Below are 14,798 nucleotides of genomic sequence, written 5' to 3'. Positions count from 1 at the left end.
GTTTAGTACAAATAATATCTCTGAATCACTTTCGTTAGCAGGAACATGATACTAGCAGTAGTTTCATTTTACTTTTACAAGTTTCTTAAAACAATTGTTGAGTTGGCTAAAGTGCTTATTTCTAAATTCAATTTCTTGTTCTAGCTTTCTGTTATGTTTCGTAAAAAAAGTAGTCTTGATTATCCCGACTTGTCAATCAGACGTAGAATGGTCGATAGACTGGTTAAGCGAGACTAATTTTAAAACAAGGGCACGTAACCTATCTTTTACTCAAAAGTGTCTGGATGTTATGGACGACACTTGGAACCAGTTTTCAGTCTATTATTTATAGATGATTAATGGTCATAGCTTATTAAGTACAACATGATCGTTTATTTAGTGACTATAATTGTGTGAAACTGATTTGAGGCTTGGCATATATATAAATATTATGGCGTAATTTTCGAGATATTTGGAGATATTTATTTATGGTGGGTCACCCTAAGTAAAGACGTTACAGAAATAATGAGACCAATCTTGGTGGTTGTCGTCTCTTGAATGCTGATAGTATGCTAGCAGACTCCAAGAGTTAGAAAAATTATATTCTGCTAGTTGACTCAAAGAGTTAGAAATTCTGGTATAGCAAGAACTGATCAACACGACTACAGGGAGATAACACCATTTATTTTAGTATATATGTTGACTTCAAAAATACGAAACTATTATTTTAATTCGAAACTGGCCTAGTCTTGGGCACTACGTAACATAAATAATGAGGCCAATCTTGGTGGTCGTCGTCGCTTGAATGCCGAAAATATGGATAAAATTTCGGAAAAGGCTAACAATAATATAATAAAGTATAATCTGTATTCAGATGTGTTAAATATTAAATTTAAGAATATTCAAATGTATAAAATTGTGATCCCTTTTACCTGAGATGGTTTCCTGACAGTCATCACCATATTTACCAGGTACAATCTGAATCCTCACAACGAATAATCTGTTAATAACAAATCACAACAATTGATGAACTGAGTTGTATACGATCTCACAGAAATAAAAACGATTGTCATAATATCCATAAATATTAGAACAACCGTAAAGCTGCACTACATTGTTTCACGGTAAACGATGAAAAGATAGAAGGTATGCCGACACAAACTGATTTCAACACTCGTTTGATACATATAGTACAGACTACAGCCGAGTGAGGAATAACTGGCATCGCTTGAAAGAGGCGGATAAAGCCCCCGTTAGACTGGGGCGGCATCCTTGCTGTCCTGCTGTGATCGTACTGACGTGGGCAAACGTGAACAAGGACGTGGGCAAACGTGAACACAACGCGCAAAAATGTCCCCAAAGATTACAAACTTGAACAAAGTCGCCTTCTCACAGCTTTCCAGGTCAGATCGCAGAATCCTGGCGTTTGTTTTGACTCCGCGACCATGGAGACTAAAGGACGATATCTGGGGTTTTCACCACGCTTTTACCGCGCTTATGGCGATCTTGACGCGCTCTGAGACCATTTTCCGTCGCCGTAGCAGCGCGGTAAGGACGCCACCCCGGTCTGAGTAAATACTGGGCCCAACTCGTTCTTATTAAGTAATTCCTTTTAATTTAACGAAATGAAAATGAAATGGGGTTTAACGTTCTACTGTTTTGCTCCGAACTGGGCTAATGAAGACGGGTACTTAACACTACTAACCCGTGTGTAACAGGAACAAACAGTTGTGTCACCTGACATAACACAATCTCTACCATCTTGATATAGTTTACAAGAGGCATCTCGCGAACAATACAAATATCTTCTGCAGTCTGCTTTACGTGTACAGGCTCGGGCACAATCCATTTCCCATGGGGTGTAAACCGTTTCTAGAAATCGACTTGGGTCACATGTATTATTCACAACGCTAGATTTACTATATGAAGCATTTCGATGATTAATTCCGGCTGGAAACAAAAAACAGAATAAAATGAATTTTAATGTATCCATATTTACTAGTGAATACTGCATCAGACATCTTTTCCTGCCGACGGGAACTACTGCTGTAGGTGAAATATAACTGGTTAAGTATCACATATGAGTTTGTCATCAAAATATTATAGTTTCTGGATAACCTTGTCATTACGCTATCATAAGTGCAGTAATCGCATAAGTAGAGTAGTAAAGTCGGCTGGAAACAAAAAACAGAATAGAACTACAATAGTAGTTGTTAATTATCACATGTGAGTTTGTCAACAAAATGTTATAGTTTCTAGATAACCTTATCATTACGCTTTTCTAAGTGTGGTAATCGCATAAGTAGTAAATTCGACACTTCCCCGATTTGGTAAACAGTGTTATATCCCCTAGTAAAGCTGAATAACATTGTTGGCGTGGCAACACTGTAGCAGACATTGGTAAAGACGTCTAAACTTTATGAGAGCATTTACAGAAACTATCGACTTGTCTAAAATATTTCCATTACATTGTCGTTTTATGTGCTATTATAAGGAGAGCTGCCAGCTTTTTATCTATAATACATCTTCAAGACGAGAATATTAGTATTTGATAAAGCGGGACGTTAAACGTTAATAGAAATAAGAGTAGGACCTGTATATAATTATTATCGGCGGCCATGTTAGACTCGACTCGGATCCAATACACAGTGGACCAATGGATACAGACCCCACTTTATTCCCCGAAGAGCACTCTTATACAATGGAATTAGAACACCATAAAACTAGCCATACGGTAACATGTACAATATTCAACAGAGCTAGATATGGTGAGCCCCCACGCTCACCCCACCCCCACCCCACCCCAAAAACTCACAACATACATCAATACGATTTTCGTTTCGAGGGTCGTGATTGCAACCAAGATTCCTTGAGTTCAGATGTCGCTTAGTTTACGAAAAAATAGTAATTTGGTTAAAAAAAAAAATTGTAGCTTGCTCGTTACCTTTACTGGTAGTACTGATATCTTGTTAGAGGACGCCGCGCGGTTGGCTAAAAGTAATAACATTACTAATATATACTGATAACTCTAATCGTTTCAATCAACTTACCTGACATTGGTCCAATCGTCTTCCTCGTCATCTGAACATTTCCAGCTTGTATCAGTTGTAACTCCATTATTCAAGTTAACATAGAGGCCACACTGTCCTGCGTGATTCTCACAGTTAATGGCTACAACTTGTGTTTCACCAGGTATGTTGATGGTTGACCGATCATTAGATGTGTTATCATTATCATGGATATATCGAACACCATCAGCATAGAATTCCAGGGAGCTAAGACACCATGCAGTTCCAGTTATATTTGGACTGGCTAGATAAATAAAATATTGACATCATAAGTAGGAGTCACATAGCAGCTATATCTCGACAGCAGATTATCCGAAAGGAAAACGCGGATGTTGATCAAATTCGATAAGGATTCTTTACTCCAAGAAATTTAAACTCTCATGAAATACATTCGAAAATCATGGAGAACATATTACTATCTAAGAAGTCAGATTGCGTTTTTGAGAACATTGTATGGGTTCAATTCTATGTTTGGGAAGAAGCCTTATTGCTCAGGTAAAGTTGGGGATGTGATCACAAATATACATTATAAACACATTTGGCAAGTTTTATGCAATGCGTCTATTCAGAGTAATATACCAACCTGACGTTTCTTTTGCTGCTTACTATATAATTTTAACATAGAAAGCTTTGCTATAAAAGATCTGTTTCGAAGATTTCAAGAAACGGAAGTGACGTAAGGGAAAGGAAAACACGAGTTATCCTACTATTTTAACTGACGGAAGAAACGAACGATACAAGAGTGAATTTCTGCTTACTGATAATTCCTTCCGAGATCTAAAGTTGTTATGTGCGACTGTAAGTGGATATTTGATAACTTATGAAAGGAATTGGCGGTCACTAGGTAATAGGAAAAAAAACAAATAGAAAAAGTCATTGCATTACTATGTTTTATTATGAAGTATAGAATTAATAAAATCAAGGGAATGTACGGGCTATTTCTATCTTTCTCGCTTTCTCTAATCTAGTGATATTCAATTACTGTTTTAACATAATGCATCTTTTATATACCTATTATAGCAAGAACGACCAGCTCTAAATCTTTCATAGTGCATCTTTAATATAACCATTACAGTAACAACGGCTTGCTCTATATCTAAATCTTACATAGCGCAACTTTAATATAGCCATTACAGTAACAACGGCTTGCTCTATATAAATCTTATATAGTGCATCTTTAATATAGCCATTACAGTAAGAAAGGTCAGCTCTATATCTAAATCTTACATAGTGCATCTTTAATATAACCATTACAGTAAGAAAGGTCAGCTCTATCTAAATCTTACATAGTGCATCTTTAATATAACTATTACAGTAAGAAAGGTCAGCTCTATATCTAAATCTTACATAGTGCATCTTTAATATAACCATTACAGTAACAACGGCTTGCTCTATATCTAAATCTTACATGGTGCATCTTTACATAATAAACAAGGAAACGTCGATATTTTTAAGAAAGGATTTGTTTGAAGAGACCATTCGGTATCCATAACGTGATAAATATCTAATGAATGACTTTATTTACACAAATATAAAGAGTGTACAAAAATAATATATGTTAATTGGTTTCAAGTAAAAACCGATTACTCACAAGTACATTAAGTATTGTAATTAGTTTTTTAACTTGCATAATTTATGATATATTGAAATGTGATTCTATTTATAAGAACTGTTAAGAATAAAGTATAACTGTTGAGTATATTAACAAGCTATAAGACACTAAGGTCAACAAACCAATATTTGTCTCGTGTACACATTGGCATGTAACTTAAAAGAAGCGACGTGAAGTAAGTTTGTTGTTCGTTGTTCGGTATTCTCGAATAACGAACAACGAGCTGGTTCGTTTTTCGTTAATCACCAAATATGGAACTAGTAATATAATAAAGGCATTTTTATAGAGAAAACGCCGGGGGTGGGTTTTATTAGCCTAATTGGTTCATAAATCTTCAAGGTCTTGGGAAAAAGATTCCAACAACCCGTCTTTCTACGCAAACAGCGAGCAGTTTCATATTGGCGAATAACGAAAAACTAGGTGGTTTGTTGTTCGGTGTTCGCGAATAACAAACAACGAGCTGGTTTGTTGTTCGTTATTCACCAAATATGGAATTAGTGATATAATAAAGGAACTTTTGTAGGGAATACACAGCGAGCAGTAGCCAACATGCTTAATGTGTCACAGTCTGTAATCAGCAGACTGTGGAACCGGTAACCACAAACACACAATGTTGATGATAGACCTCGTTCAGGTCGTCCTAGAGTCACTACACAAGCCCAGGATCGATACATTCGTACACAGGTTCTGCGAAATCGAGAACAAACGGCCAATCAGCTTTCTGTAAATTTGTATCAAGTTACAGGAATTCGAGTTACGACCCAAACGATTAGAAATCGGCTACATGCAGCCCATTTGCATGCGCGACGACCGCGTGTTGTGCCTCCATTAGCTCGCCAGCACATGGCAAACAGGCGTCAATGGTGTAGGCAGTGTAGGAATTGGGGTAATCGTCGATGGGCGCGTGTAATGTTCTCAGATGATTCTAGATTTACTCTAGGTTTCACCGATATGCGTGATTGCGTTTGGATGCGTGTAAATGAGCGTCATGATAACGTTAACATCAGACAGCATGACAGATTCGGCGTGGGTCTGTTATGGTGTGGGGTTCAAGGAAAGGTCACTGGTGTGTACTACCGTGACCACATCCTGGCACCGATAGTTCTGTCCTTTGCTTAACGTGCAGGTCGACGTTTCATCTTTCGAGATGATAATGCCCGTGCCCACCGCGCTCGTGTCGTGAATGACTACCTCCAGCGTCACCATATTGTCCATATCCCTTGGCTAGCCATGAGTCCTGACCTTTCCCCTATAGAGCATGGCTGGGCCATGATCGGGAGACGTGATCGTCAACGTCAACGTCAACCGACAACACTGCAAGAATTGGCCGTGGCACTGCAAGGGGGTGGGTCAGATTGCCACAAATCGTGATTGGACGGTTGATTAGGAGTATGCCACGACGTATTGATGAACGCCTGAGAATTGGTGGAGCAATTACTTATTATTAAGACAAAAATCAAAAACGTCCATTTTCACTTTTGGCAGTGTATCTCTTTGCAGTGAAATTGGGCCGTCAGATAAGCCGCCCATATGAACTGTTTATGTTCATGTGTAGGCAATTGGCCTGTTATTAACATACACTGGTTACCTCTAATTAAAACAGCAGTGCATTTCCGCAGTTTTGTATTGTTTCTGAATATCTCCTCCTATTTTTTGAAGAGTATATAATTGAGTATCATCGGAATACAAATGAAAGCTGAGCCCATTTTTTTCTGACAATATCACCTAATGGTGACGTAAAAAGGGTAAATAAAATCGGACCAAGAACGGAACCTTGAGGAACCCCAGATGACAAAACAGATTCAATGCTGTGAAATTTTCTATAAGCACTTTAAAATGGTTCGTACAAAAAGTTAGCATCTAGATGGGCCTATATCTATGAAGCGGGGGTCACGGTGGCTAAGTGGGTAAGACGCTGGCTCGCTAGCCTGGAGATCGGGTGTTCGATCTCTGCAATGGCCGAGAAAATTCATCCAGAATTTCCGGCGTGGTTCTCCCTTGTTAGTGATGCAGGACGGAGCGCTGGACAAGGAAAGTTGTCTAGTCTTTCGGATGGGACGAAAACCCGAGGTCCCGTGTACACATTGGCGCGCACGTAAAAGATCCCTTGACAGTTGGAATTCGATATATGAGTAGATTAGTACTGTCCGGGCAAATGTCCGTCTTCATTAGCCCAGTCGGAGCAGAACAGTAGGACGTTAAACCCCATTTCATTTCATTTCATTAATCTGAGAAGCAATACATTTCTTCAATATTTTAGAAATAAAACTTAAGTTAGAGACAGGTCTTTAATTTAATTTAGGATCCAGTGTAGACTTTTTAATTAAAGGGGTAACATAAGCTTGTTTGAAAACGTTGGGAATAGTAGAGGATGATATACAAGAATTAATAATATTGGTAAAAACTGGAATAACTTCGTCTAGACAGTCCTTAAGAACAGGAGTCGGTACAATTAGCAGACGATTTAATTAGCTTTAAAACAAAAAGATTCACTAACCAAGTTAAAATTTTCTAAATAAACAGAATTTTCTAACAGATCAAAATCATGAGCGTTAAAGTCAATAGTTTTATTTAAAGTAGCTAAGTCTCTAACTCAATATCATCCAAAATCTTCAACATTGAAAACACGATTTATTTGTCAAATTAAATCAACATTCATGTTGTGATCTTACCGGAAAAAGATGGGCTTTTTGATATCCAATATTCAAGACAAAATAAACATTTTACCATTGGTACACGAATCGTGTACCATAATGCGCTTCAGTCCCAGTTGTATCAAGAGACTCGAGGGACGAGGCTAGACACATTGCACCAAATCAAACGGCCTATGTAGACTGGAATAACCAGATGCTAGAAATTTGCACTCGCTTGAGACTGCTGGCTTATTTCGCCGAACATAACTGATTTGAAATTGAAGTAAAAACGGAAACCATTGAATGTAAATCATTTTATATACATTCATACAGTATTATATGCGTTGCGACCCACTTTTGTCAATTTCTAGGTCCCAAATGTTAGCGATTTAGCTCCTTTAAATCATAAAGTTCAGTTCGTATTTTCTGTATATTTATTTGAAAGAAATCAGAGAATAAATTCGTGTGAATAGTCCGCTCAGCATTATGATCCAAAAGGGAATTCACAACTTTATGCAGGTCTTTTTGTCTGTTTTCGCCATTTTCTATTCTATCAGAGTAAAATTTAATTTTAGCGTCTTCAATTAATTTATTCACATTGTTTTTTTTTAAAGATTTATAAATCTGTTTATGGACATGTAGATTTGTTTTCCGCCAGAGATGTTCAGCCTTATTACGGTCCGTTTTAGCGTCTTCAATTAATTTATTCACATTGTTTTTTTTTAAAGATTTATAAATCTGTTTATGGACATGTAGATTTGTTTTCCGCCAGAGATGTTCAGCCTTATTACGGTCCGTTTTTGGCTTCTAAAATAGAATTATTAAACCACTGCATATTGGGACGAATGGTAATTTTTTTCGTTTTAAGAGATACAAGCGAGTCCATAATTTTAGCAAGCACATAGAGTGATATTGGATTGCCTTCTCTTGTATATCTTGAATACGTTGAATGTCATTGAAATCTAAGTTGACTATTTCCGCTTTAAATTTATTAATAATAATAATAATAAAATTATAATAATAATAATAATAATCACTTTATTTCAAAAGGGTAGAAAATTAGGCCTGGGGCCTTTCTTACATTTTGCCTGTTTAACAACATCAAACATGCATAAAATCCGGAACAAATGTTTTACATAATGATAATAAATATATTAGATGTGCTGTTTGATAAATGTGAAAATATTTACACTATGAGAGGTATGAATAGAATTATACATGAACAGTATTTGCTTGAAGCCAAGTGATTTAAACCTTGGATATGTTATAGTCTTTCTCTGTTGGTTGTGGTTTCTGGATCTTAAAATTAAAACTTGCTGGGAAATGATCAGGAATTAATTAGTCGCGACAAAGAGGTTTTCCGGTTTAATATCACATAGATTAGTTAACACCATATCGAGAATATATCCACCATTATCAGTCGAAGAAGAAACATGTTGTGTGAGAGTTCTATTATTCAACATTTCACAAAAATCAACCGCGGTTAGTCGTTGGAGTCATCAACATGAAAATTAAAATCCCCCCAAATAATAGTGCAACACTTGGTCATCATTAACTGGTCCAGAAATAATCCAAATTCTTCCATAAACTTTTGACACAATTTGCTATTGGGCGGGTGGTAAATTGTTATAATCCTAGTTTCCTTGAAAGAAAACTGTAGAGAACAATCCAAAATTTCAAAAGAATCAAAGCGTTCATGACGGATTTTCTTACATTATTAAAATAGATGACTTAAATATAAGTGCTACACCCCCTCCACGTGAACCTCTAGCGCAATGTTTTATAGAATATCCATCAGGTACTAAAGCTGTGATTGTCAAGGAGTCCGAACAGTCATTATTTAGCCACTTTCAGTTATTCCACAAATATCAATTTAATTTTCAACAATATAATCAGATAAAATTGTTGTTTTATTCCTTACGGATCTGGCATTAATTAATCAAAACGAAGTTGTTAAAACTGACGCTCATTTTCGACCGCCTTTCTAATTCATGGAACACCAAACAGCTCTTTATTCATAGTTCTTAATCCTTATTTCTTAATTCATAGTCCTTATTTCTTCATTTGTTGTCTTATTTCGACATTTTGTATCTTAAAATTAATTTTAGCAATATATTAAAATAAAATTAAATTAGACAAAAATACATTTTACAAATCTGATATGACAAATGTCTGATTTGTAAAACAGATATTGATTTTAAGATACAAATGATAATTTTAGTGTACAAATGTCAAAATATGACAACAAATGAAGAAATAAGAATTAAGGACTATGAATTAAGAACTAAGAATTAAGAACACTGAATAAAGAGCTGTTTGGTCTTCTATGTGGCTGATTGATGTCTTATCTAGCCAATTGGTAAAACAATCAACCGGACACATATGGTATCATAAATCAATCTACTTTCCGCTAAATTACAATGAGTTAATTATTCCTTGTTAATAAAAAAAGTCAATCAACTTTGCTTGTCGGCTACAACAACAGTCATACCTCAGTGAGAATCAGCCATGTGGATCATAATCCGAGTAACATTAATTTTGATAATTCGGTAAAAAAAACACGCTTGCTGACTATTCATAACAGGTTCAGTAAGCTGCCTTTGTGAAAATAAGCCATGTGGCGTAGGTAGATGATTTCAGCATGGTTTGCGAATCGTGCTTCTTCCACGCTCTGTGTGAATTCCAAGTAACGGTACATGTAGATATTTAAAATAATAACTGGATCATACATTGATGGATTCACTGACCAGTTGTTAGTTAAATTTAAATCTGTACCCTTATTCTTTCACTGTACATCTACCCTTATTCTTTCATTGTACATCTACCCTTATTCTTTCACTGTACATCTGCCCATATTCATTCACTGTACATCTACTAGTATTGTTTCACTGTACAACAGTGTGCATCTACTAGTATTGTTTCAAAGCCATTTTACATACTGTATATTAGTGGGAAGTTTTTTTACATGCGAGGAATGTGTTTTAAAATTAACACTTCTGAAAGAATGTGTTTTCAAATGTTTCTTGCAGTCAATCTTCAGTTTAAAACTCAAGGCACAGAATTTACACCTGTGGGAAACACCTGGAATGACTTCTTCTGGACCAGTACATTTACGGCCTTTCCAATGTTTTTGAAGTTCACCATATTGCTTAAACTTTTCTTTACAAAATATACATCGGTGCCAATCCTCTCTTTTACAGTAGGAATGTTCCAGCATCCCAATATGCATGATATCAATGGCGCTAATGTACTTGCTTGAATTGCTGTATGAGTGTTCCTCGGAATCGAAATATGGCTGGATGTTTTGTTCCCCATCCAACCTCCCAATATGTGCCGATTCTCCTTCATCAACATTCTCTTTTTTAAAATCCATATCATCATCTTTCTCCCCTTGAACATGTATTTTACAATGTTCCTCCAAGTCAGTATATAGTTCAAATTTGTTATCACACACATTACACTGGTAAAATGTTCCATTGTGGAGACATATTCCGTGTATCTCGCGATGTGCCTCAAGATGACAGAATTCTTCAAATTCAATATTAGGCTTACAAACAGTACATTTATAGACATAGAGTTTCTTGGGTACCTTTAAACGAACAGTCCGACTAAATGATTTACTACAAACATCACATTCAAAGAGATTTTCTTCTTTGTTGTCTGTTTCTAGTCGTTTATTACAGGCACATATGTGTAAGGCGATGTCACTGAAGGGTTGCATGCTCATTTTAAAAACTGTACATTCATGTAAAGTGCTGCCTCGCGACCGTTCTTTCTCCATGTGCATGTTACTATGCGTCTCCAAGTCAGATTTTTTTAAATTAAATTTATCAACGCACAAATTACATTGAAAAAATCCATCACCAACCATTTCCTCTTCCTCGACATTTACTGGTACATGAATTCTGTTGTGGTTTTCTAGATCACAGAATTGTTCAAAAATCGCATCACATACCAGACACTGGTGGAAAATATCACCACCATCTTTTTGTTGTGTTTTCTCTTCTTCACCATGAATAGTCTTGTGATTTTCTAGGTCTGTGTACTGCTCGAAAATCTCATCACAAACAACACACTGATATAGAGTAGTAAAATCGGCATCAGTCTGGAATTAAAATAAAAAGTTGATCAAAGTAGGAAAATTCACACCTGGATATAATACACATCTCACAGACACCTGGAATAATAACATCTCTGGTGGCCCAGAGTTGTCTTTTCTTCACGGTTTCTATGGCAACAAATTGAAACTGTCATGTGCTAGTTCAGTGACGCCTGACATTTTGTATGGTACAACTGTGTACACATGACATTGGCGTGCACGTAAAAGATCCCCTGGACAGTTGGAATTCGATATAAGAGTTGGCCGTAGCGCCGCTGTCAGTGGCAAAATTTCCCTCATAGCATACTGCATAGCATATCCCCATCTTCGGTAACCAAGTCGGAGCAGAACAGTAGGACATTAAAAACCTCACTTCACAACTAAAACGATCATTTCTAGGCCTACTAGGAAATTGAATATTAGATCAGATAAGTATATGGCAGAAATAAAATGAAACGAAATGGGGTTTAACGTCCTATTGTTCTGCTCCAACTGGGCTAATACGCCATACAATGTGCTATGAGAGAAATTTTGCCTGGGCAGCAACGCTATGGCTTACCCTTATATCGAATTCCAATGCCAATGTGTACACGAGATCTCGGTTTTTTGTCCCATCTGAACGACTACACAGCTGTACTTGTCAGGCCCTCTGTCCTGCATCACTGACAAGGGGGAATCACGTCGGAAAATCTGGATGAACTTTTTCGGCCAATGCAGAGATCGAACACCCGACTTCCAGGCTAGCGAGCCAGCGTCTTACCCACTAAGCCACCGTGACGCCTATCAATATCCATGTACACCTTTTAATTTTAAAGAAAACTGATGACAGTTATATTGAACGATCAAAGCAAGATTACGCCACTCGCCAAACCTCGGCAGATTCCATTACTCTGTATGACGGTAAATGATGTGTACCTACCCCTATACAATTGCGATGCGGCACCGGTTTATTATTAGGAAAACTTGCCACTTTTAAAATAAATTTTCAGTGCAAAGTTGTCCTTGTTTGAAGAAAATCGGATAAACTTGAAAGTAAAACAGCTTCAGACTTTGAAATATTTTTGTGATAAAACATTCTTCAAAGGTGTTGTCATGGGCAACGCCGTTGGTAACCCGGGAACTTAAAAGTAGTTCAATGGCGGACGTCGTCATACAGCCGAGGCTAGATGTGGGGTACTGGAATCTGCTGAGGTTTGCCGAGTGAAGATTATACGTGGCTCATCAATGACGTCACATATATATGACGTCAATGCAAATAATTCTCACACTTTTTTGTTTTGTTATTAAACAAAATTAATCGGTAATTTATCCAATACTCGTACAATTTACTAATTTAGATCTAAATCTAAATTGATTAAAATCAATTTGGAAAAACAACACTATGAATGATGTGTATTTAAAGGTGCTAAATCGCAACGCATATAATACTGTAGTATATGAATGTATATAAACTGATTTACATTCAATGGTTTCCACTTTTACTCCAATTTCAAATCAGTTATGTTCGGGGAAATAAGCCAGCAGTCTCAAGCGAGTGCAAATTTCTAGCGTCTGGTTATTCCAGTCTACATATGCCGTTTGATTTGGTGCAATGTGTCTAGCCTCGTCCCTCGAGTCTCTTGATACAACTGGGGCTGAAGCGCATTATATGGTAAAATGTTTATTTTGTCTTAAATATTGGATATCAAAAGCCCATCTTTTTCCGGTAAGATCACAACATGAATGTTGATTTAATTTGACAAATAAATCGTGTTTTCAATGTTGAAGATTTTGGATGATATTGAGTTAGAGACTTGGCTACTTTAACATTATATGCATCATTAGAGAAGGTTTGATATTTGACAACAATCAGCTTCACTGCCTGAAGCAATGTCAGGCAGGCTGCCTGAAGCAATGTCTGTGACATAATATGTACCTCGTTTGTCGTCATGTTTCCCATTCCTTCAAACCATTTAATATTAATAAGTCTTCTATTCCCATTAATCGTCTCTTTATCACAAAGGAATTATGGGTAGCTATATTAGTTGTATCGGAATGTAGGAATTGAACCCGCCCATCCCGATTAACTCACAATTTGTACCAACAGAGTAAACGGGGGGGGGGGGGGCTTAGTTAACGTTTACATGGGATCAAAACCACACAGCTTGAACCAAAATCCTGCCTATAGTAATCTAATTAAGTGCACGCGTCGCCCCCCCCCCCACCTACCAATAGAATCAATGAGAAATACCGCCTCTCAGCTGCTCAACCATATGAATATCTAAACATGAATACCGTACTTTCGCTTTAAACTTAATAAATCTCCAAAAAATGACTATTTTTCAATGCTATTGCTTAACCATCATTTCAACAAAAAATTGACACTTAAAGTAGCTAAAAGTCTCTAACTCAATATCATCCAAAGTCTTCCAAATTGAAAACACGAATTATTTGTCAATTTAAATCAACATTGAAAAAAAATGAAATGAAATGGGGTTTAACGTCCTACTGTTCTGCTCCTAACCTGGGCTAATGAAGACGGGCATACGCCATACAGTGTGCTATGAGGGAAATTTTGCCCGGGCAGCGGCACTACGGCCTACTCTTATATCGAATTCCAACTGCCAAGGGATCTTTTACGTGCATTCCAATGTATACACGGGACCTTGGTTTTTCGTCTCATCCGAAGGACTAGACAGCTGTCCTTGTCAGGCCCTCCATCCTGCATCACTGACAGGGGGAAACCACGTCGGAAAATCCAGATGAACTTTCTCGGCCAATGCAGGGATCGAACACCCGACCTCCAGGCTAGTGAGCCACCGTGGCTCAAAAAAAATCAACATTGATGTTGTGATCTTACCGGGAAAAGATGGGCTTCTGATATCCAATATTTAAGACAAAATAAACATTTTACCATTGGTACAAGAATTGTGTACCATAATGTGTTTCAGCGCCATTTGTAACAAGGGACCCGAAGAACGAGGCTAGACATATTCCACAAGTCACGTCAAACGGTTACGCCATATTCTTATCTGGAGACCATGTACAATAAATACTATCGGTGTAGATTGGAATAACCAGACGCTAGAGGTTGCCATTCGATTGAGACTTCTGGCGTATTTCGCCAAACATAACTACTAGAAATTACAATAAAAACAGAAACGATTGAATTTATAAATCAATTTATATACATTCATATTACATTATTATATGCGTTGGACCCATTTGTGTCTATTTCTAGGTCCGAAATATTAACAATAGGGCAGGTGTAGAAAAAAAATCTTTAAAAATATTAATAAGATTAGATAGGACGAATTTGGTGGCCTGTTTCCGCGGTGATATTTTGTGGTCTGAATCCATGATTTTAACGGAAGTAAATTTTGTGGTCTGAATCCACGATTTTAACGGAAGTTAAATTCCAAAAGTGA

At 36.9% G+C, this 14,798-nt stretch overlaps 1 protein-coding gene across 1 annotated transcript; it reads right to left on the bottom strand.

Moving 5' to 3' along the window:
- Positions 1-8,310: 8,310 nt before the first annotated feature.
- Positions 8,311-13,518, bottom strand: LOC126814702 (zinc finger protein 678). Its single transcript, XM_050540050.2, has 2 exons — positions 13,307-13,518; positions 8,311-11,397 (listed from the first exon to the last, which is right to left on the bottom strand). The coding sequence occupies exons 1-2, from the start codon at positions 13,328-13,330 to the stop codon at positions 10,213-10,215; spliced, it is 1,209 nt and encodes a 402-aa protein (XP_050396007.1). The 5' UTR covers positions 13,331-13,518; the 3' UTR covers positions 8,311-10,212.
- Positions 13,519-14,798: the final 1,280 nt, after the last annotated feature.

Source organism: Patella vulgata, chromosome 3 (genome assembly GCF_932274485.2).
Source record: "Patella vulgata chromosome 3, xgPatVulg1.2, whole genome shotgun sequence".
NCBI classification, from domain to species: domain Eukaryota; kingdom Metazoa; phylum Mollusca; class Gastropoda; family Patellidae; genus Patella; species Patella vulgata.
This window is presented reverse-complemented; position numbering and strand designations above follow the sequence as displayed.